Source organism: Mobula hypostoma, chromosome 7 (genome assembly GCF_963921235.1).
Source record: "Mobula hypostoma chromosome 7, sMobHyp1.1, whole genome shotgun sequence".
Classification (NCBI taxonomy): Eukaryota; Metazoa; Chordata; class Chondrichthyes; order Myliobatiformes; family Myliobatidae; genus Mobula; species Mobula hypostoma.
Window position 1 is genome coordinate 189,157,544 of NC_086103.1, and position 25,421 is coordinate 189,182,964.

General features: G+C 44.9%; 1 protein-coding gene across 1 annotated transcript in view; it reads right to left on the reverse strand.

The window, feature by feature from the left end:
• Positions 1-25,421, reverse strand: part of LOC134349859 (protocadherin-16-like) — a 500,217-nt gene that overhangs the window by 130,037 nt on the left and 344,759 nt on the right. The window contains exons 11-13 of the mRNA XM_063054823.1: positions 23,157-23,396; positions 6,967-7,092; positions 6,382-6,591 (exon numbers count right to left, since the gene is read on the reverse strand). Coding sequence (XP_062910893.1) covers positions 6,382-6,591; positions 6,967-7,092; positions 23,157-23,396 — 576 coding nt within the window. The remainder of the gene's footprint in view (positions 1-6,381; positions 6,592-6,966; positions 7,093-23,156; positions 23,397-25,421) is intronic.

A 25,421-nucleotide genomic window follows, 5' to 3' on the forward strand; every position in this document is an offset into this window, starting at 1 on the left:
TGAAGCTGTCATTAAGGAAGAAATAGCAAAACATTTAGAAAGGAGTGGTTCCATTAGACAGATGCAGCATGGATTCAGAAAGGACAGGTCCTGTTTGACAAACTTACTGGAGTTCTTTGAGGACGTAATGAGTGCAGTGGATAGAGGGGAACAGGCGGCTGTCGTATATCTGGATTTCCAGAAGGCGTTCGATAAGGTGCCGTACAAGAGACTTATAAATAAGATACGGATGCATGGAGTCGGAGGAAGTGTATTGGCATGGATAGTGGATTGGTTAACCAATAGAAGACCGAGAGTTCCTATAAATGGGTGCTTCTCCGGTTGGCAGTCAGTGGTGAGTGGGGTGCTGCAGGGGTTGATGCTGGGCCCACAGCTGTTTACCATTTACATTGATGATTTGGAAGATGGGACTGAGTGTAGCGTAGCAAAATTTGCTGATGACACTAAACTGAGTGGAAAAGCAAATTGTACAGAGGATGTGGAGAGTCTGCAGAGGGATATAGATAGGTTAAGTGAGTGGGCCAAGGTCTGGCAGATGGAATACAATGTTGGTAAATGTGAGAACATCCACTTTGGAAGGAATAATAGAAGAGCAGGTTATTATTTAAATGGTGAAAGATTACAGCATGCTGTTGTGCAGAGAGACTTGGGAGTGCTTGTTCATGAGTCGCAAAAAGTTGGCTTGCAGGTACAAAAAGTTATTAAGAAGGCAAACGGAATGTTGGCCTTCATTGCTGGGGGATTGAATTCAAGAGAAGGGAAATCATGCTGCAACTATTGTGACGAAAGAGGGTTACAAAAAGTACACGTAGACTAAGATGTTAACTGTCCTGTGCTGGCACCAGTGGGATCAGCAGTTGATCTGCCACCTGTCTTCAGGAGAAAGAGAGATAAGGAAGACAATGGAGCAGCATTTGGAAATGCTAATGAAGAGACGGGAGAGTTTAACGGAAGGAGACACGGTCTGAGAGCTGTCAAGATCGGCTCCTTTTTGAACCCTGAACTGTTTGAAGTGTGATGGACAGGCGATACCCCAGCAGGGGGATAAAAAGGGACAGGTTCGCTAAGTCAACACACACGACACCACGAGGTAACGAGACCCTGGAAGCGGTGCGCCTCCCACAAGTCGGTGGGGGTTTTTGGAGCGCTGATCGCTGGAACAAGCCATAGACGCACAGGGTAGAAAGGTACGGATCGGCGGGAACCTGGTGTGTGTCCGCCCTTGCCTGGGTGCCAGGTTCACTGCAGAGGAACGATCGTATCTGAAATGGAGGGGTCACAGTCGGTGACCTCAGAAGACATTACAAAGGACTCGCCCGAAAGCTGACTGCGAAGAATATCGAAGGTCTGTGTGGAAGCCATCTTGAATATTCATTCACTTTCGCTCTCTCTCTCCTTCCCGTCCATTGCCACGGCAGTGATTACTGTGAACTGAACTGAACTCAATTGAACTCAACTTTGCGTCACTTTGAAACTGGGCATTTACCCCTAGACGACGATAGAGCTTGATTGATCCTATTATCCTAGTTCTGTGGACATGTGTGTTTATCATTGCTGAACTGTCGCATTTATTATTCTTTCGATTAGAGTACTGTATTGCTTATTTCTTTAATAAAACTTTCTTAGTTCTAGTAATCCAGACTCCAACTGAGTGATCCATTTCTGCTGGTTTGGCAACCCAGTTACGGGGTACGTAACACCATACAGGGTACTGGTGAGGCCGCACCTGGAGTACTGTGTGCAGTGCTGGTCTCCATACTTGTGGAAGGATATACTGGCTTTGGAGGCAGTGCACAGGAGGTTCACCAGGTTGATTCCAGGGATGAAGGCGTTAACCTATGAGGGGAGATGAGTCGCCTGGGACTATATTCTCTGGAATTCAGAAGAATGAGAGGGGATCTTATTGAAACATACAAAATTTTGAAAGGGATAGATAAGATAGAAGTAGGAAAGTTGTTTCCATTGGTAGGTGAGATTAGAACTAGGGGACATTGCCTCAAGATTCAGGGGAGAAGATTTGGGACGGAGATGAGGAGAAACTGTTTTTCCCAGAGAGTGGTGAATCTGTGGAATTCTCTGCCTAGGGAAGCAGTTGAGGCTTCCTCACTAAATATATTTAAGTTACAGTTAGATAGATTTTTACATAGAAGGGGAGTTAAGGGTTGTGAGGAAAAGGCAAGTAGATGGAGCTGAGTTTACGGACAGATCAGCCATGATCTTATTGAATGGCGGGGCAGGCTCGATAGGCCAGATGGTCTACTCCTGCTCCTATTTCGTATGTTCTCATGTTCACTCTCACTCGGAATTGTTGAGTCTGGCAGCATCAAAGGAGGGGATTAAGGAAATCAACGTTCTGGGCTGGGACCCTTCTTTGGGACTCATTATTTCTGTTATAAAGAGATGCCTTTCCCTCAAATATGAGGAGTGTAGCCAGACAAGGCTCCTCATTATCCAGATATTGCCAGCTTCTGTGGCTTCTGCAAACATGCAAAATTAGTTGGTATAATTCATATCAGGTTGTTAACGTATATCACATTCTGAGGTCCAGCATTGATCACTGTGGAATCCCAGCACTGATCTGAACATTGATCCCTGTCGCATCCCAGCACTGATCTGAACGTCGATCCCTGTGGCATCCCAGCACTGATCTGAACAACGATCCCTGTGGCATCTCAGCACTGATCTGAACATTGATCCCTGTGGAATCCCAGCACTGATCTGAACATCGATCTCTGTGGCATCCCAGCACTGATCTGAACATCGATCCCTGTGGCATCCCAGCACTGATCTGAACATTGATCCCTGAGGAATCCCAGCACTGATCTGAACATCGATCTCTGTGGCATCCCAGCACTGATCTGAACATCGATCCCTGTGGCATCCCAGCACTGATCTGAACATTGATCCCTGAGGAATCCCAGTACTGATCTGAACATCGATCCCTGTGGCATCCCAGCACTGATCTGAACATCGATCCCTGGGATGCCCTGTGGAATCCCAGCACTGATCTGAACATCGATCCCTGTGACATCCCAGCACTGATCTGAACATTGATCCCTGAGGAATCCCAGCACTGATCTGAACATTGATCCCTGTCGCATCCCAGTACTGATCTGAACATCGATCCCTGTGGCATCCCAGCACTGATCTGAACATCGATCCCTGTGGCATCCCAGCACTGATCTGAACATCGATCCCTGGGATGCCCTGTGGAATCCCAGCACTGATCTGAACATCGATCCCTGTGGCATCCCAGTACTGATCTGAACATTGATCCCTGAGGAATCCCAGCACTGATCTGAACATTGATCCCTGTGGCATCCCAGCACTGATCTGAACATTGATCCCTGTGGCATCCCAGCACTGATCTGAACATTGATCCCTGTGGCATCCCAGCACTGATCTGAACATCGATCCCTGGGATGCCCTGTGGAATCCCAGCACTGATCTGAACATCGATCCCTGTGGCATCCCAGCACTGATCTGAACATCGCTCCCTGTGGCATCCCAGCACTGATCTGAACATCGATCTCTGAGGCATGCCAGAACTGATCCCTGGGATACACCACAGGTCACAGATCTCCAATGGGAAAAAGCATCCTTGCACCAGCACCCTGTGCCTCCTGTCATTACACCAGCAGTGGATCCAATTAGCCAGTTTTGCTGGATCTTGGTGCCTTCATCTTCTGAACTAGTCCACTGGACTGGATCATGTCCATTGCTTTCTGTACAAATGCCTACTTCCTGCCTTCATCAATCTTCTTAGTTACCTCCACAGAAACCTCAGTTAATGAAATGGATGTACCCACATGGAGACAGGCCAAGCTAACTATCCTGGAACAGCCACTGACTTTCCAAATGTGTATAAACTCTATCTCCAAGAATTCTCTCCAATCATTTCCCTACTAGTAATTCTGTGCCTTATCCCTGCTGTCTTTTATTTAAGGAACGGTAGTAGCTCTCCTTCATTCTTCTGGGGACTTGATCTGCGGCTCACTCCATCATTGCTATTCTTTACTCATGCACTGTTTCCTGATCTGAGGTTCATTCCAACATCTCTATTCCTCACTCATCCTTTCACTGTTTCCTACTTGAGCATCCAAACCACTGCATGCATTTCTTCTCCTTCCCAGTTCTCCAGACTGAACGTGGGGGGCTATCACCTACTGAAATGTGGTGTTGACACAACTTCCAGTTATCAGTGTGACTAACGACAGCTGCTGGCCAAGTGCCAACACTTGGAGGCCAAGTTCCTTTGAGTAACAGCACTTCCTGCACCTGTGGTGATCAGGATGTGGGGACAGTCAAGATTTCACAAGGCACTGACAGCCCCCTTAAGGACTAAAACCCCCACAACTCTCTTTAAGGAAGCTACTAATCTAACACTAATCATGCACTATGGCTCATTTACAAATCCACATTCACCCCATGTGTTTCCTTGCACACCCAAACACTCGTACAAATCTGTATTCACTCCAAGCATTCTGTTGCACACTCACACACACTTACAAATCTGGATTCATCCCACATGTTCCCTTGCACATCCAAATACTCTTGCAAACCTGCATTCACTAGATGTGTTCCCTTCAAATTCCAAACACACTTATAATTCCACATTCACCCACGTGTTTCATAAGACCATAAGATGTAATAGCAGAATCAGGCATTCCATCATGGCTGATCCTGACTCCTACTCAACCCCATATACCTGCCTTCTCGACATATCCTTTGATGCCCTGATCGATCAGGAAACTATCAATTTCCATCTTAAATATACCACAGACTTGCCCTCAACCACTGTCTGTGGCAGAACATTCCACAGATTCGCAACTCTGGCTAAAACAATTCCTCCTTACCTCTGTTCTAAAAGGTCGCTCATCAATATTGAGGCTGTGCCCTCTAGTTCTGGATACCCCCACTATAGGAAACATTCTCTCCACATCTGCCATATCTAGTCCTTTCAACATTTGGTAGGTTTCAATGAGATCCCCCTGCTTTGTTCTAAATTCCAGTGGGTACAGGCTCAATGCTGCCAAACATTCCGCGTATGTTAACCCTTTCATTCCCAGAATCATCCTTGTGAACCTCCTCTGAATTCTCTCCAATGACAACACATCCTTTCTGAAATATGAGACGCAAAACTGTTGACAATACTCCAAGTGTGGCCCAACTAGTGTTTGATAAAGGCTCGACATTATCTCCTTGCTTTTATATTCTATTCCTCTTGAAATAAATGCCAACATTGCATTTGCCTTCTTTACCACAGACTCAACATGTAAATTAACCCACTGGGTGTCTTGTAGGAGGACTCCCAAGTCCCTCTGTACCTCTGACGTTTGAAACTTCTCCCCATTTAGATAATACCCCGTGCTATTGTTCCTTTTACCAAAACACATCGTTGTTCATTTCCCAACACTATATTCCATCTGCCACTTTTTTGCCCATTCTTCCAATTTGTTTAAGTCCTTCTGTAATCACATCCCTTTGCCACAAGGCCATCAGTTCCATTATCCAAATCATTGACAAACAACGTGAAAAGTAGTAGTCCCACTCTGACTCCTAAAGAACACCACTAGTCACTGGCAGCCAACCAGAAGGGGCCCCTTTTATTCCCACATCCTGCCTCTTGCCTGTCAACGATTCCTCTATCCATGCCAGTATCTTTCCTGTAACACCATAGGATTTTATCTTGTTAAGCAGCCTCATGTGTGGTACCTTATCAAATGCCTTCTGAAAATCGAAGCAAATGACATCCACTGCATCTTCTTTCCACCTGCTTGTTACTTCCTCGAAGAACTCCAACATTTGTCAGGCGAGATTTCTCTTTACAGAAACCATACTGTCTTTGACTTATTTTATCATTAGTCTTCAAGTACCCCGAAACCTCAACTTAATAATAGACTCCAACACTTTCCCAACCACTGAGGTTAGGCTAACTGGCCTATAATTACCTTTCATTTGTCTTCCAACCTTCCTAAAGAATGGAGTGCCATTTGTCATCTTCCAGGGCCATGCTAGAGTCAAGTGATTCTTGAAAGATCATGACCAAAGTATCTACTATCTCTTCCCTTGAACATCCAAGCATACTTCACAAATCTGCACTCACCCACATGTTCCCTTGACCACCCAAACACTCTTTACAAATCTGCATTCACCCCAGGTGTTTCCTTGCACAAACACACATATAATTCCACATTTAGCACCCATGTTTCCTTGCACTCCCAAGCACTCTTACAAATTCATAATCACCCCACATGTTTCATTGCATACCCAATCTTACAAATCCACATTTACTCCACATGTTCCCTTGCATATACTAACACTGCTACGTATCCATACTCACACAACACACACTTGCCACCAGAAATCACACTTACTCACCAATGATTCCATATTCTACATGGCCATTTTCACCAGAATCTTTGTCTGTGGCCTTAATAGTGAAGAGCATCATGCGGTTCTGGTTCTCTGGGACCTGGAGCTGATAAACATCCTTATCAAATTGTGGGCTGTTGTCATTTTCATCCTGAACCTTGATGCAAATTGTCACTGTAGCAACATTTGGAGGAACTCCACCATCCTTGGCATAAACTGGAATGAAAATGTACAGAGTCACCAAGAAGTGAGGACCAGCCGGTGGGAGAGGCCACAGCAGGGAAAGAGGGAGTGGGCAAAGAAGGCAGAGAGATGAAAAGTGAAGCTGATATTCACAAGAATGAGGAGAAAGAGATGGAGATGACCAAAGAGGGAGAGGACAGAGAGAGGGCTGGGGAAGGAGACATGGAGACATAGGGGTAAGAAAACTAGGAGGTGAAGAGGTAAGCCGAGAGATAGAGGGGAAAAAAGAGAGAGAAAGAGAGAAAAAGAGAAGGAGGGGAGAGAGATAGGTGAGAGGAAGAAGAAGAGACCAGAAGAGAGGATGAGAAGATGCTCAACCCCTATCTCTATTCAGTGGTAAGTCCATACCCGTGACCAGATGTAGATCCTGTTCCTCTCTGTCCAATGTCCGGCTGGTGCTAATGACCCCTGAGACCGGGTCAATGGAGAAACTGCTGTCCGTCACCCCACCGTAGCTCAACAGCCCGTTGGAACCTGGAGTGATTGGAAACAGATTGCTCTGATGTCACCATCAGTAAGGAGGAGGAGTGTGGGCACTGTTAAATACCCTGTTACTGAAGCAATTAAAGACTCTGAACATATAAAGCTGCATCACATGGACCATGCCAGTTATTTTATATAATCATGGAGAGAACCGGGGGGCAATCCTTTGTTCTGGACTGTGTTTGGAGTACGTGTCACCGCTTTCTGTACCAGCTGACCATAAGACCATAAAACATAGGAGCACAATTAAGCCACTCGGGCCATTGTGTGTGCTCCAGCATACCATCAGAGTTAATATTCCAGCAAATCACAGAAACCAGCCTCCCCCTTGCCATAGACTCTGTCTACACTTTTCATTGCCTCCTAATCAAAGACCATACTCTCCCTGGACATTTTCCCTTCTCCCTCTCCTCTTGGGCAGGAGATACTAAAGCCTGAAAGCATGTACCACCAGCTTCTACCCCACTGTTATCAGACTGTTGAATGGTTGTCTTGTATGATAAGATGGACTCTCGACCTCACAATGTATCTTATTCGAATTCTGCACATTATTGTCTATGCACACTGCATTTTCACTTTACTCTGCACTCTGTTATTGTTTTACCTTGTTCTACCTCAAAGCACTCCACTCTGTACTCAAAGCACTCTGATCAGTATGCAAGACAAGCTTTTCACTGTACATGGGATAATAATAAACCAATTCCAATTCCAATTCATAAACACGAGAGTTTCTGCAGATGCTGGAAATCCTTTGCTATAAACACAAAACGCTGGAGGAACTCAGCAGGGAGGCGTTATCTAAGGAAACGAATAAACAGTTGATGTTTCGGGCTGAGACCCTGCTTTAGGATTGGAAACGAAGAGGGAAGATGCCAGAACAAAAAGGTGGGGGAGGGGAAGGAGGCTATCTGGAAGGTGATAGGAGAAGCCAGGTGGGCAGGAAAGGTAAAGGGCTGGAGAGCAGGACCCTGAAAAGAGAGGAGAGTGGACCATTGGAGAAAGGAAGGAGGAGGAGACCCAGGGATAGGCAGGTGTGAAGCCAGAGCGGGGAAAAGAAGAAGAGGAGAGGGGGAGGGAATTTTTTTTACTGGAAGGAGAAATTGACATTCATGCAATCAGGCTGGAGGTGGCTTGGGCGGAAAATAAGATGTTTCTCCTCCATCCTGAGAGTGGCCTCATCATGGCACAACAGCAGGCCAGGACCGACATGTCAGAACAGGAATGGGGATCAGAATTATAATAAGAGCATAAGACCAAAGGATATAGGAGCAGAATTAGGAAGTTTATAAGATTATGAGAGGCACAGATAGAGCAGACAGGGGGGTTTCTATTTCACAGGGTTGACATGTCTAATACCAGAGGGCATGCATGGAAGGAGATAGGTTCGAGGGGAATGTGAGCAGTAAGTATTTTGCTCAGAGAGTCATGGATGCCTGGAATTTGCTGCCTGGTATGGTGGTAGAGGTTTTTAAAAGATGTTTGGATAGGCACATGGATATAAGGAAGATGGAAAGATATGGGCATGGTGTAGGTAGGAGGGATGAGTGATTGGGTGTTTTTGATTTATTTTTCAGCTAGTTCAGCACAATATTGTGGGCCAAATGGTCGGTTCCTGTGTGGTACTGTTCTATGTTCTATGAGTCTACTCCACCATTTCATCATGGTTTAGAAGGGCAGGGAAAAGAAGAGGAGGGCAGCAGTAATATGAGACTCTATAGTTAGGGGGACAGATAGTCAGTTCTGTGGATGCAAAGAAGAAACACAGATGGTAGTTTGCCTTCTAGGTGCCAGGGCCTGGGATAATTTGGAATGCGTCCATAATATCTTGAAAAGGGAGAGTGAGCAGCCAGAAGCTGTGCTACCAGTGTTACGGGTAGGAAAAGGGAGGGGGTCCTGAGAAAAGAATATAGGGAGTTAGGAAGCAAGTGAGGAAGTCGAGAAGTAGGACTTCAAGGGTAGTAATCTCAAGACTGCTGCCTGTATCACACGACACTGAGGGTAGGAATAGAATGAGGTGGAGGATAAATGCGTGCCTGAAGAATTGGAGCAGGGGGCAGGGATTTCGATATCTGGATCATTGGGCCCTCTTCTGGGGCAGGTGTGACCTGTACAAAAGGGATAGGTTGTACTTGAATCTGAGGGGGACAAATATCCTTGTGGGCAGGTTTGCTGAAGCTGTTCGAAGTGGTTTAAACTAATATCGCAGGGGGATGGGAATCAGTATGATAGAGCTGAGGATGAGCCAGCAGGTTTACAGGTAGATGACGGATGTAACATGAATATAAGGAAGGATAAGCCAATGATTGGGTACAAGTGCAGACAGTGTGAAGAGTTAAATTGTACCACAAGGGCAAAATTCAAAAGGGAAAGAATCCAGGACTGAAGGTACTTTATTTAAATGCACATGGCATTTGGAATAAGACCATATGATATAAGAGCAGAAGTAGGCCATTTGGCCCATTGAGTCTGCTCTGCCATTCTACCATGGGCTGATCCAATTCTTCCAGTCATCCCCACTCCCCTGCCATAACTGCACCCAATGACTTGGCCTCTACAGCCACTCATGGCAACAAATTCCACAGATTTACCACCCACTGACTGATGCAATTTCTCTGCATCTCTGTTCTAAATGGGCATCCTTCAATCTTGAAGTCGCGCCCTCTTGTCCTAGACTCCCCTACCATGGGAAATAACTTTGCCATATCTAATCTGTTCAGGCCTTTTAACATTTGGAATGTTTCTATGAGATCCCCTCTCATTCTCCCGAACTCCTACAGCCCAAGATCTACCAGACATTCCTCATACGGTAACCCTTTCATTTCTGGAATCATTCTCGTGAATCTCCTCTGAACCTTCTCCAATGTCAGTATATCCTTTCTAAAATAAGGAGCCCAAAACTGCATACAATACTACAAGTGTGGTCTCATGAGTGCCTTATAGAGCCTCAACATCATATCCCTGCTCTTATATTCTATACCTCTAGAAATGAATGTCAACATTGCATTCACCTTCTTCACCACCAAGTCAACCTGGAGATTAACCTTTAGGGTATCCTGCACAAGGACTCCCAAGTCCCTTTGCACCTCTGCACCCCTGCATTTTGAATTCTCTCCCCATTTAAATAATAGTCTGCCCATTTATTTCTTCCACCCAAGTGTATGACCATACACTTTCCAACATTGTATTTCATTTGCCACTTCTTTGCCCATTCCCCTGAACTATCTAAGTCTCTCTGCGGGCTCTCTGTTTCCTCAACACTACCCGCTCCTCCTCCTATCTTTGTATCATTGGCAAATTTAGCCACAAATCAATTAATCCCATAGTCCAAATCATGGACATACATCATAAAAAGCAGTGATCTCAACACCAACCCCTGTGGAGCTCCACTGGTTTCTGTAACCCAGCCAGAATAGGATCCCTTTATTCCCACTCTGTTTTCTGCTGATCAACCAATGCTCCACCCATGCTAGTAAATTCCCTGTAATTCCATGGGCTCTTATCTTGCTAAGCAGCCTCATATATGGCATCTTGTCAAAGGCCTTCTGAAAATCCAGGTACACCACATCTGCTGTGTCTCCTTTGTCTACCTTGCTTGTAATTTCCTCAAAGAAGTGCAATAAGTTTGTCAGGAAGGATTTTCCTTTCAGGAAACCATGCTGGCTTTGGCCTATTTTGTCATGTAGAAACATAGAATAGTACAGCACAGTACAGGCCCTTCGGCCCACATGTTGTGCCGACCCTCAAACCCTGCCTCCCATATAATCCCCCACCTTAAATTCCTCCATATACCTGTCTAGTAGTCTCTTAAACTTTATTAGTGTATCTGCCTCCACCACTGACTCAGGCAGTGCATTCCACGCACCAACCACTCTCTGAGTAAAAAACCTTCCTCTAATATCCCCCTTGAACTTCCCACCCCTTACCTTAAAGCCATGTCCTCTTGTATTGAGCAGTGGTGCCCTGGGGAAGAGGCGCTGGCTATCGACTCTATCTATTCCTCTTATTATCTTGTACACCTCTATCATGTCTCCTCTCATTCTCCTTCTCTCCAAAGAGTAAAGCCCTAGCTCCCTTAATCTCTGATCATAATGCATACTTTCTAAACCAGGCAGCATCCTGGTAAATCTCCTCTGTACCCTTTCCAATGCTTCCACATCCTTCCTATAGTGAGGTGACCAGAACTGGACACAATACTCCAAGTGTGGCCTAACCAGAGTTTTATAGAGCTGCGTCATTACATCGCGACTCTTAAACTCCATCCCTCGACTTATGAAAGCTAACACCCCATAAGCTTTCTTAACTACCCTATCCACCTGTGAGGCAACTTTCAGGGATCTGTGGACATGTACTCCGAGATCCCTCTGCTCCTCTACACTACCAAGTATCCTGCCATTTACTTTGCACTCTGCCTTGGAGTTTGTCCTTCCAAAGTGTACCACCTCACACTTCTCCGGGTTGAACTCCATCTGCCACTTCTCAGCCCACTCCTGCATCCTATCAATGTCTCTCTGCAATCTTTGACAATCCTCTACACTATCTACAACACCACCAACCTTTGTGTCGTCTGCAAACTTGCCAACCCACCCTTCTACCTCCACATCCAGGTCGTTAATAAAAATCACGAAAAGTTGAGGTCCCAGAACAGATCCTTGTGGGACACCACTGGTCACAATCCTCCAATCTGAATATACTCCCTCCACCACCACCCTCTGCCTTCTGCAGGCAAGCCAATTCTGAATCCACCTGGCCAAACTTCCCTGGATCCCATGCCTTCTAACTTCCTGAATAAGCCTACCGCGTGGAACATTGTCAAATGCCTTACTAAAATCCATATAGATCACATCCACTGCACTACCCTCATCTATATGCCTGATCACCTCCTCAAAGAACTCTATCAGGCTTGTTAGACACGATCTGCCCTTCACAAAGCCATGCTGACTGTCCCTGATCAGACCATGATTCTCTAAATGCCTATAGATCCTATCTCTAAGAATCTTTTCCAACAGCTTTCCCACCACAGACGTAAGGCTCACTGGTCTAGTAGAAGAAGAAGAAGAAGAAGAATATCTTTATTGTCATTGTTGTGGAGCAATGAAAGACAGTTTAGCAGCTCAACGTTTTGCAGCATGACACAGAATATATACATAAAATAAACTCTAAAACCTCAGAAGTGCAGCCCAAAGTTAATAACAATGGACCCAGCACTGATCCCTGTGGCACACCACCAGTCACAGGCCTCCACTCAGAGAAGCAATTCTCTACCACCACTCTCTGGCTTCTTCCATCGAGCCAATGTCTAATCCAATTTACCACCTCTCCATGTATACCTAGTGACTGAATTTTCCTAACTAACCTCCCATGCGGGACCTTGTCAAAGGCCTTACTGAAGTCCATGTAGACAATATCCACTGCCTTCCCTTCATCCACTTTCCTGGTAACCTCCTCGAAAAACTCCAATAGATTGGTCAAACATGACCTACCACGCACAAAGCCATGTTGACTCTCCCTAATAAGTCCCTGTCTATCCAAGTGCTTGTAGATTCTGATTCTTAGTACTCCCTCCAATAACTTACCTACTACCGACGTTAAACTCACCGGCCTATAATTTCCCGGATTACTTTTCGATCCTTTTTTAAACAATGGAACAACATGAGCCACTCTCCAATCCTCCGGCACCTCACCCGTAGACAGCAACATTTTAAATATTTCTGCCAGGGCCCCTGCAATTTCAACACTAGTCTCCTTCAAGGTCCGAGGGAACACTCTGTCAGGTCCTGGGGATTTATCCACTTTAATTTTCCTCAAGACAGCAAGCACCACCTCCTTTTCAATCTGTACAGTTTCCATGATCTCACTACTTGATTCCCTTAATTCCATAGACTTCATGCCCGTTTCCTTAGTAAATACAGATGCAAAAAACCTATTTAAGATCTCCCCCATTTCCTTTGGTTCCGCACATAGCTGACCACTCTGATCTTCAAGAGGACCAATTTTATCCCTTACAATCCTTTTGCTCTTAATATACCTGTAAAAGCTCTTTGGATTATCCTTCACTTTGACTGCCAAGCCAACCTCATGTCTTCTTTTAGCCCTCCTGATTACTTTCTTAAGTATTTTCTTGCACTTCTTATACTCCTCAAGCACCAGATTTACTCCGTTTCCTATACATTTCATACAACTCCCTCTTCTTCTTTATCAGAGTTGCAATATCCCTTGAGAACCAAGGTTCCTTATTCCTATTCAATTTGCCTTTAATCCTGACAGGAACATACAAACTCTGCACTCTCAAAATTTCCCCTTTGAAGGCTTCCCACCTACCAATCACATCTTTGCCAGAGAACAACCTGTCCCAATCCACGCTTTTTAGATCCTTTCTCATTTCTTCAAATTTGGCCTTCTTCCAGTTCAGAACCTCAACCCTAGGACCAGATCTATCCTTGTCCATGATCAAGTTGAAACTAATGGTGTTATGATCACTGGAACCAAAGTGCTCCCCTACACAGACTTCCGTCACTTGCCCTAATTCGTTTCCTAACAGGAGATCCAATATTGCATCCCCTCTAGTTGGTCCCTCTATATATTGATTTAGAAAACTTTCCTGAACACATTTTACAAACTCTAAACCATCTAGACCCCTAACAGTATGGGAGTCCCAATCAATGTATGGAAAATTAAAATCCCCTACCACCACAACTTTATGTTTCCTGCAGTTGCCTGCTATCTCTCTGCAGATTTGCTCTTCCAAGTCTCGTTGACTATTGGGTGGTCTGTAGTACAATCCCACGAATGTGGCCATACCTTTCCTGTTTCTCAGCTCCACCCATAAGGACTCAGTAGACAGGCCCTCTAATCTGTCCTGCCTGAGCACTGCTGTAATATTTTCCCTAACAAGCAATGCTACTCCCCCACCTTTCATTCCTCTGCCTCGATCACATCTGAAACATCGGAACCCTGGAATATTAAGCTGCCAGTCCTGCCCCTCCTGTAGCCAAGTTTCACTAATTGCTACAACATCATAATTCCACGTGTCAATCCACACCCTCAACTCATCCGCCTTCCCCGCAATACTCCTAGCATTGAAATATATACACCTCAGAAGATTTTTACCACCACTCACAACCTTTCTATCAGCGGATTTGCTTAAACTTTCAACATCATTTATTTTCACCCCAGCCACACTGTCTGCTCTGGCGCTCTGGTTCCCATCCCCCTGCAAATCTAGGTTAAAGCCTCCCCAATAGCACTAACAAACCTCCCTGAAAGGATATTGGTGCCCCTGTAGTTCAAGTGTAAGCCGTCTCTCTTGTACAGGTCCCACCTGCCCCAGGAGAGGTCCCAATGATACTGAAATCTGAAACCCTGCCCCCTACACCAGTTCTTCAGCCACTTGTTCATCCTCCAGAGCATCCTATTCCTACCCTCACTGGCACCTAGCACAGAGCAATCCTGAGATTACCACCCTTGAGGTCCTGCTTTTCAACTTCCTACCAAGCTCTCTATACTCACTCTCCAGGACCTCCTCACTCTTCTTTGCTATGTCATTGGTACCGATGTGCACCACGACATCTGGCTGGTCACCCTCCCACTTCAGAATGTCATGCAAGTGATCAGAGACATCCTTGACCCTGGCACCCAGGAGACAACAAACCATCCTGGATTCTCTGTCATGACCACAGAACCTCCTATCTGCACCTCTAACTATCGAATCCCCTATCACTACCATTCTCCTCTTTTTCCACCCTCCCTTCTGCACTGCAGAGCCAGACTCAGTGCCAGAGATCCGGCTACTGCAGCTTGTCCCAGGTAAGTCATCCCCCCCAACAGTATCCAATGCGGTATACTTGTTGTTATTTGTCATCTATATCAATGATCTGGATGACAATGTGGTAAATTGGATCAGCAAATTTGCTGATGATACAAAGATTGGAGGTGTAGTAGACAGTGAGGAAGGTTTTCAGAGCTTGTAGAGGGACTTGGATCAGCTGGAAAAATGGGCTGAAAAATGGCAGATGGAGTTTAATACAGACATGTGTGAGGTATTGCATGTTGGAAGGACAAACCAAGGTAGAACATACAGGGTTAATGGTAAGGCACTGAGGAGTGCAGTAGAACAGAGGGATCTGGGAATACAGATACAAAATTCCCTAAAAGTGGCGTCACAAGTAGATAGGGTCGTAAAGAGAGCTTTTGGTACATTGGCCTTTATTAATCAAAGTATTGAGTATAAGAGCTGGAATGTTATGATGAGGTTGTATAAGGCATTGGTGAGGCGGAATCTGGAGTATTGTGTTCAGTTTTGGTCACCAAATTACAGGAAGGATATATGTAAGGTTGAAAGAGTGCAGAGAAGGTTTACAAGGATGTTGCCAGGACTTGAGAAACTCAGTTACAGAGAAAGGTTGAATAGGTTAGGACTTTATTCCCTGGAGCGTAGAAGAATGAGGGGAGATTTGATAGAGGTATATAAAATTATGATGGGTATAGATAGAGTGAATGCAAGCAGGCTTTTTCCACTGAGGCAAGGGGAGAAAAAAACCAGAGGACATGGGTTAAGGGTGAGGGGGGAAAAGTTTAAAGGGAACATTAGCGGGGGCTTCTTCACATAGAGAGTGGTGGGAGTACGGAATGAGCTGCCAGATGAGGTGGTAAATGTGGGTTCTTTTTTAACATTTAAGATTAAATTGGACAGATACATGGATGGGAGGAGTATGGAGGGATATGGTCCGTGTGCAGGTCAGTGAGACTGGGCAGAAAATGGTTCGGCACAGCCAAGAAGGGCCAAAAGGCCTGTTTCTGTGCTGTAGTTTCTATGGTTTCTATGGTTTCTATGGATGGGGGCGGGGTAGGACTATTGCACACCTGCCATTCCTGGAAGTGTGATGCATTTAGCTGCCGCCGTCTTAGGAGGGGGGCAGGAGAAGGGAAGTGGGTGTTATACATTTCACTGCTTGTGGGTAGAAGCTGTTAAGGAGTCTCTTTGTTTTCGTCCTTAATGCTCTGTATCTCTTCCCAGAAGGCAGAGGGGAAAACAGGTGATGTCCAGGATGAGTGGGATCCTTTGAAATACAAGTAGCCTTCTTTTGAAGTCTGCTAGTATAAATGTCTCTGAGGGAGGGTAATGTTGTGCCAATAACCCGCTCTGCTACCCTCACCACCCGCTGCAAGTCCTTCCTGTTCTGTTCTGTGCAGCTGGCAAACCACACTGCACAACAATACGTCAGGAGGCTCTCTATAGTTGTCCGATAGAAGTTGATCAGCAGGTGATGAGGGAGGAGAGCGTGCTTTAGCTTCCTTAGGAAGTAGAGCCTGTGTTGGGTCTTCCCCACCTGATAAGAGATATGGGCAGTCCAGGTGAGGTCAGCCGAGATGTGGACACCGAGGAACTTGAAACTCTCTACTCTCTCCACCTCTTTCCCGTATATGTGCAGAGCAGAGTTCTCGACGCGCTTTGATTTCCTGAAGTCTACTGTCAGCTCGGACTATCCCTAATTACCTGGACTATCCCTACTACCTTTTTTGAACAAGGGGTCAACATTCGCCTCCCTCCAATCCTCCGGTACCATTCCCGTGGACAACGAGGACATAAAGATCCTAGCCAGAGGCTCAGCAATCTCTTCTCTCGCCTCGGGGAATATTCCGTCAGGCCCCGGGGACTTATCTGTCCTAATGTATTTTAACAACTCCAACACCTCCTCTCCCTTAATATCAACATGCTCCAGAACATCAACCTCACTCATATTGTCCGCACCATCATCAAGTTCCCTCTCATTGGTGAATACCGAAGAGAAGTATTCATTGATGACCTTGCTCACTTCCACAGCCTCCAGGCACATCTTCCCACTTTTATCTCTAATCAGTCCTACCTTCACTCCTGTCATCCTTTTTTCCTTTACATAATTGAAGAATGCCTTGGGGTTTTCCTTTACCCTACTTGCCAAGGCCTTGTCATGCCTCCTTCTTGCTCTTCTCAGCCCCTTCTTAAGCTCCTTTCTTGCTTCCCTATATTCCTCAATAAACCCATCTGATCCTTGCTTCCTAAACCTCATGTATGCTGCCTTCTTCCACCTGACTAGATTTTCCACCTACTTGTCACCCATGGTTCCTTCACCCTACCATTCTTTATCTTCCTCACCGGGACAAATTTATCCCTAACATCCCGCAAGAGATCTCTAAACATCAACCACATGTCCATAGTACATTTCCCTGCAAAAACATCGTCCCAATTCACACCCACAAGTTCTAGCCTTATAGCCTCATAATTTACCCTTCCCCAATTAAAAATTTTCCTGTCCTCTCTGATTCTATCCTTTTCCATGATAATGCTAACGGCCATGGAGCGGTGGTCACTGTCCCCCAGATGCTCACCCACTGAGAGATCTGTGACCTGACCTGGTTCATTACCCAGTACTAGATCTAGTATGGCATTCCCCCGATCGGCCTGTCCACATACTGTGACAGGAATCCGTCCTGGACACTCTTAACAAACTCTGTCCCATCTAAACCCTTGGATCTAATCAGAGAGCTAATCACCATAACCTTTGATGCCCTAGCTACTCAGATACCTATCAATCTCTGCCTTAAATACACCCAATGACTTGGCCTCCACTGCTGCCCGTGGTAACAAATTCCATAGATTCACCACCCTCTGACTAAAAAAATTTCTTTGCATTTCTGTTCTGAATGGGCGCCCTTCAATCCTTAAGCATGCCCTCTCGTACTAGAGGTAGTTGGTTTACAAACAGACGCAATGTGCAGTGAAACTCCAAGTGAGGAGAAGCTGATAATTGGACAAAAATGCATTCAACAGGATAAGTTTCAATGTAAAAGGCAGACAGAATCGTAAAGAGTGAAGACAGTACTGAAGGTATTATATCTGAATGCACACAGTATAGAGAATAAGGTAGATGAAGTTGTAGCATAGTTGCAGATTGCCATGTATGATGCTGAGTGGGCATCACTGGATCATGGCTGAAAGAAGATTATAGCTGGGAGTTTAACGCCCATGGATACACATTGTATTGAAAGGGCAGGCAGATAGGCAGTGTGAGTGGGGTGGCTCTGTTGGTAAGAAATGAAACCAAATCATTAGAAAGAGGTGTTATAGGATGTAGGATCCTTGTGGGTAGAGCTAAGGAAGTGTAAAAGTAAAAAGAATTATATGCAGAGCTCTGAACAGTAGTAAAGATGTGGTCAACAAATTACAATGGGAGCTAGAAAATGAACGACCTGGTTGTGGGGGTAGAAGGGTGGGTTGGCAAGTTTGCAGACGACACAAAGGTTGGTGATGTTGTAGATAGTGTAGGGGATTGTCAAAGATTGCAGAGAGACATTGATAGGATGCAGAAGTGGGCTGAGAAGTGGCAGATGGAGTTCAACCCGGGGAAGTGTGAGGTGGTACACTTTGGAAGGACAAACGCCAAGGCAGAGTACAAAGTAAATGGCAGGATACTTGGTAGTGTGGAGGAGCAGAGGGATCTCGGGGTACATGTCCACAGATCCCTGAAAGTTGCCTCACAGGTGGATAGGGTAGTTAAGAAAGCTTATGGGGTGTTAGCTTTCATAAGTCGAGGGATAGAGTTTAAGAGTCGCGATGTAATGATGCAGCTCTATAAAACTCTGGTTAGGCCACAATTGGAGTACTGTGTCCAGTTCTGGTCGCCTCACTATAGGAAGGATGTGGAAGCATTGGAAAGGGTACAGAGGAGATTTACCAGGATGCTGCCTGGTTTAGAAAGTATGCATTATGATCAGAGATTAAGGGAGCTAGGGCTTTACTCTTTGGAGAGAAGGAGAATGAGAGGAGACATGATAGAGGTGTACAAGATAATAAGAGGAATAGATAGAGTGGATAGCCAGCACCTCTTCCCCAGGGCACCACTGCTCAATACAAGAGGACATGGCTTTAAGGTAAAGGGTGGGAAGTTCAAGGGGGATATTAGAGGAAGGTTTTTTACTCAGAGAGTGGTCGGTGCGTGGAATGCACTGCCTGAGTCAGTGGTGGAGGCAGATACACTAGTGAAGTTTAAGAGACTACTAGAGAGGTATATGGAGGAATTTAAGGTGGGGGCTTATATGGGAGGCAGGGTTTGAGGGTTGGCACAACATTGTGGGCCGAAGGGCCTGTACTGTGCTGTACTATTCTATGTTCTATGTATGTTAAATACATTCAATGACATGGCCTCTACACCACTACGTGCAAATGAATTCTACTGATCCATCATCGATTCTTGTTAATGAAATTTCTCCTCATCTCTGTTTTAAAGAGACATCTATTCTGAGGCTGTGTCCTAGGATCCTAGACTCTTCCACTCTAGGAAAGAGTCCCATACCTGGCACTGAAATGGGACCCTCAACTCAGAAGGGAAGGAGGGAAAAGAGGAGAGCAGTAGTGATAGGGGATTCGATAGTTAGAGGGACAGATAAGCGGTTCTGTGGAAGAGATCGAGAATCCTGGATGGTCTGTTGCCTCCCTGGTGCTCAGGTCCGTGATATCTCGGATCGAGTTCTCAGAATTCTCAAGAAGGAGGGTGAGCAGCCGGATGTCATGGTCCATGTAGGGACCAATAACGTGGGTAGGAAGAGTGAAGAAGTCCTGAAAGGCGAATTTAGGGAATTAGGTGCCAAGTTAAAGGATGGGACCTCCAGGATAGCAATCTCAGGATTGCTACCAGTGCCACGTGCAGGTGGGTTTAGAAATAGTAAAATAGCACAGATCAACACGTGGCTGAAAGCATGGTGCAGGAGGAGGGGCTTCAGATTTATAGATAATTGGGCAGTTTTCCAGGGAAGGTGGGACCTGTTCCGGCAGGACGATCTACATCTGAACTGGAAGGGGACAAATATTCTTGCAGGTAGGTTTGTGAGAGAGGCTCCGGTGGATTTAAACTAGATACGAGGGGGGAAGGGAACCAGAGTGTAGGAACAGATGTAGGGAAGAAGGACGAAAAAGAAAATAGTAAATTTGTTTGCACCGTTAGTGATAAACAGAGAGTAAGAGGTGAAAAATTTCTTAAATGCATTTGTTTTAATGCTAGAAGCATTATAAAAAAGGTGGATGAGCTTAAAGCATGGATTGATACCTGGAAGTATGATGTGGTAGCTATTAGTGAAACATGGTTACAGGAGGGGTGTGATTGGCAACTAAATATTCCTGGATTTAATTGCTTCAGGTGTGATAGAATTGGAGGGACAAGAGGGGGAGGTGTTGCATTGCTTGTCAGAGAAAATATTCCAGTGGTCCTCTGGCAGGATAGACTAGAGGGCTCGTCTAGGGAGGCTATTTGGGTGGAATTGAGGAATGGGAAAGGTATAGTAACACTTATGGGGGTGTATTATAGACCACCAAATGGGGAGCGAGAATTGGAGGAGCAAATTTGTAAGGAGATAGCAGAGGTAAGCACAAGGTTGTGATTGTGGGAGATTTTAATTTTCCATACATAGACTGGGAAGCCCATACTGTAAAAGGGCTGGATGGTTTGGAGTTGGTAAAATGAGTGCAGGATAGTTTTTTGCAGCAATACATAGAGGTACCAACTAGAGAAGGGGCAGTGTTGGATCTCCTGTTAGGGAATGAGATAGGTCAGGTGACGGAGGTTTGTGTTGGGGAGCACTTCAGGTCCGGTGATCACAATGCTATTGGTTGCAATATAATTATGGAGAAGGATAGATCTGGACCCAGGGTTGAGATTTTTGATTGGAGAAAGGCTAACTTTGAGGAGATGCGAAAGGATTTAGAAGGAGTGGATCGGGACAATTTGTTTTATAGGAAGGATGTAATAGAGAAATGGAGGTAATTTAAAGGTGAAATTTTGAGAGTACAGAATCTTTATGTTCCTGTTAGGTTGAAAGGAAAGGTTAAAAGTTTGAGAGAGCCATGGCTTTCAAGGGATATTGGAAACATGGTTCGGCAAAAAAGAGAGATCTACAATAAATATAGACAGCATGGAGTAAATGAGGTGCTCGAGGAATATAAAGAATGTAAAAAGAATCTTAAGAAAGAAATTAGAAAAGCTATAAGAAGATATGAGGTTGAGGTGAAAATAAATCCCAAGGGTTTCTACCGTTATATAAATAGCAAAAGGATAGTGAGGGATAAAACTGGTCCCTTAGAGAATCAGAGTGGACGGCTATGTGTGAAGCCAAAAGAGATGGGGGAGATTCTTAACAATTTCTTTTCTTCGGTATTCACTCAGGAGAAGGATATTGAATTGTAAGATAAGGGAAACGGGTAGGGAAGTTATGGAAACTATGATGATTAAAGAAGAGGTAGTACTGGAGCTTTTAAGGAATATAATACGGATAAGTCTCTGGGTCCTGACAGGATATTCTGTAGGACATTGAGGGAAGTGTGGAAATAGAATGGGCTCTGACAGAAATATTTCAAATGTCATTAGAGACAGGGATGGTGCCAGAGGATTGATGTATTGCTAATGTTGTTCCATTGTTTAAAAAGGGTTCTAAGAGTAAACCTAGCAATTATCAGCCTGTGGGTTTGACGTCAGTGGTGGATAAATTGATGGAAAGTATTCTTAGAGATGGTATATATAATTATCTGGATAGACAGGGTCTGATTAGGAACAGTCAATATGGATTTGTGCGTGGAAGGTCATGTTTGACAAACCTTATTGAATTTTTTGAAGAGGTTACTAGGAATGTTGACGAGGGTAAAGCGGTGGATGTTGTCTATATGGACTTCAGTAAGGCCTTTGACAAGGTCCTACATGGAAAGTTGGTTAGGAAGGTTCAATTGTTAGGTATTAATTTAGAAGTAGTAAAATGGATTCAGCAATGGCTGGATGGGAGACGCCAGAGAGTGGTGGTGGAAAACTGTTTGTCAGATTGGAGGCCGGTGACTAGTGGTGTGCTTCAGGGATCTGTACTGGGACCAATGTTACTTGTCATATACATTAATGATCTGGATGATGGGGTGGTAAATTGGATGAGTAAGTATGCAGATGATACTAAGATAGGTGGCAATGTGAATAATGAAGTAGGTTTTCAAAGCTTGCAGAGAGATTTAGGCCAGTTAGATGAGTGGGCCAAAAGATGGCAGATGGAGTTTAATGCTGATAAATGTGAGGTGCTACACTTTGGTAGGACTAATCAAAATAGGACATACATGGTAAATGGTAGGGCATTGAAGAATGCAGTAGAACAGAGGGATCTAGGAATAATGGTGCATAGTTCCCTGAAGGTGGAATGTCATGTGGATAGGGTGGTGAAGAAAGCTTTTAGTATGCTGGCCTTTATAAATCAGAGCATTGAGTATAGGAGTTCGGATGTAATGTTGAAATTGTATAAGGCATTGGTGAGGCCAAATTTGGAGTATTGTGTACAGTTTTGGTCACCAAATTACAGGAAAGATGTCAACAAAATAGAGAGAGTACAGAGAAGATGTACTAGAATGTTACCTGGGTTTCCTCACCTAAGTTACAGAGAAAGATTGTACAAGTTGGGTCTTTATTCTTTGGAACGTAGAAGATTGAGGGGGGACTTGATAGAGGTATTTAAAATTATGAGAGGGATAGATAGAGTTGACGTGGATAGGCTTTTTCCATTGAGAGTGGGGGAGATTCAAACAAGAGGACATGAGTTGAGAGTTCAAGGGCAAAAGTTTAGGGGTAACATGAGGGGGAACTTCTTTACTCAGAGAGTGGTAGCTGTGTGGAACGAGCTTCCAGCAGAAGTGGTTGAGGCAGGTTCCACGTTGTCATTCAAAGTTAAACTGGACAGCTATATGGACAGGAAAGGTATGGAGGGTTATGGGCTGAGTGCAGGTCGGTGGGACTAGGTGAGAGTAAGAGTTCGGCACGGACTAGAAGGGCCAAGATGGCCTGTTTCCGTGCTGTAATTGTTATATGGTTATATGACTATATGGAAACATCCTCTTGACATTCATTCTGTCTAGGCTTTTCAGAAGTTGGTAGTTTGCAAAGAAATTCTTCATGCTTTTTCTAAACTTCAGCATATATAGGGCCAGAGCCATCAAACACTTCTCACTCCTTCCCTGGGATCATTCTTGTGAACATAAGCTGTTTCGTTGTGTGGTCACTTGCCTTGATCTCTGTCAGTAGCATGTAGTTGGATAACAAGAATGCCTGGAGACTGGTTCTCAGTGACTTGAGCCTCGTACGCTGTGTGGTCGAACCTGGGTAGCTCATCATTGATATCGACAACCTGAATGTAGAGAGGTTGGCTGGTGGTGCGGCGAGGAGATCCGTGATCGGACGCCTCCACTGTTAGGTTGAACCAGCACTGCTCTTCACAGTCCAGTGCCTTAATAATAGTCAGTACACCTGCAAACAAACACATTGAGTTGTGACTCTTTAACCTGTGCTGCCAACACCCTTTCCCCCCAACTCTCTGCTTTCTGCAGGGATCCCTCCCTCTGAGATTCCCTTATCCATTTGAACCTCCCCACTAAACCCTGGAAGTGGCAGAAGTTCTACACCTGCCCATTCACCTCCTCTCTCACTCCCATTTAGGGCCCCAAACAGTCCTTTCAGATGAGGCAACATTTCAAATGCGAACCTGTGGGGTTGTCTACTGTATATGGTGCTACTGATGCAGCCTCCTCTACACTGGTAAGTCTTGACGTAAATTGGGGGACTGTTTTGTTGAACACTTTTGCTCCATCTACAAAATGCAGGATTTCTCAGTGGCCAGCCATTTCAATTTTAATCCCCATTCCCATTCCAACATGTCAGTCCATGTCCTCCTCCGCTGCCATGATCGGCCCACTCTCAGGCTGAAAAGTAACACTTCATATTCCGTCTAGGTAACCTCTAACCTGAAGGCATGAACATTGATATCTTCAACTTCCGGTAATATTTTCCCCTTACCATTCCTCCTTCTTCATTTCACCACTCTGTCCTCTTTCCTCTTTTCCTCACCTGCCTATCACCTCCCTCTGGCATCCCTCCTTCTGAAATTGGTCTACTTTCTTCTCCTATCAGGTTCCTTCCACTCCAGCCTTTTACCTTTTCCACCTATCACCTTACAACATAAGAAAATAAGACCATAAGACATAGGAGAAGAAGTAGGCCATTTGGCCCATTGAGTCTGCTCTGCCATTTAGTCATGGCTGATTCTTTTTTCCCTCCTCAAACCTACTCCCCAGATCTCTCCTTGTAACCTTTGATGCCATGTCCAATCAAGAACATATCAAGCTCTGGCATATACACCCAAAAACCTGACCTCCACAGCTGCCACAAATTCCACAAATTCACCACCATCTGGCTAAAGAAATTTCTCTGCATCTCTGTTTTGAATGAACACCCCTCTGTCCTAGTTTGTTCCCTCTTCTCCTAGATGTCCCCATCATGGGAAACATCCTCCAATGCTCTAACCATGTTAATAACTTTCCTGTAATACATGGGCTCTTAACTTACCAAGCAGCCCCATATGAGGCATCATTTGTCAAAAGCCTTCTGAAAGTCCAAATATACAACATCCACTGCATCCCCTTTATCTTTCCTACTTGTAATCTCCTCAAAGAATTCCAACGTTTGTTAGGCAGAATTTTCCCTGAAGGAAACCATGCTGACTTTGTCCTATCTTGTCCTGCGTCACCAAGTACTCTACAACCTCATCCTTAACAATTGACTCTAACACCTTCCCAACCACTGAGGTCAGGCTAACTGGTCTATAATTTCCTTTCTGCTGCCTTCCTCCTTTCTTAAAGGATGGATTGATATTTGCAATTTTCCAGCCCCAGGCACCATACCAGCGTCCAATGATTTTTGAAAGATTATTTCTAATGCTACCACAATCTCTAATGCTACCTCTTTCAGAACCCTAGGGTGCAGTTCATCTGGTCCGGGTGATTTATGTGCCTTTAGGTCTTTCAGCTTCTTGAGTACCTTCTCTCTTGTAATAGAAACTGCACCCACTTCTCTTCACTCACAACCTTCAACATTTGGTACATGGCTAGTGTCTTCCACAGTGAATTGATGCAAAATGCTCATTTAGATTAGATTAGATGAGATTATCTAGTTCATCTGCCATCTCCTTGTCCTTTCTCACTTCACCCCCCTCCCCCACCCACCTGGCTTCACCTATCACCTTCTAGTTTGTTCTTCCCTCCACTCCCATCTTCTTACTCTAGCATCTTTCCCTTCCTTCCCAGTCCTGCTGAAAGATCTTGACCTGAAACATCAGCTGTTTATTAATTTCCACAGATGCTGCCTGATCTGGTGAGTTCCTCCTGCATTTTGTGTATGTTACTTTGGATTTCCAGCATCTGCAGAATCTTTTGTGTCCCTACATCACTGACAGGAGGGAGGAAAAGGGATGAGACCCTTGCGGGGGGAGCTCTCTAC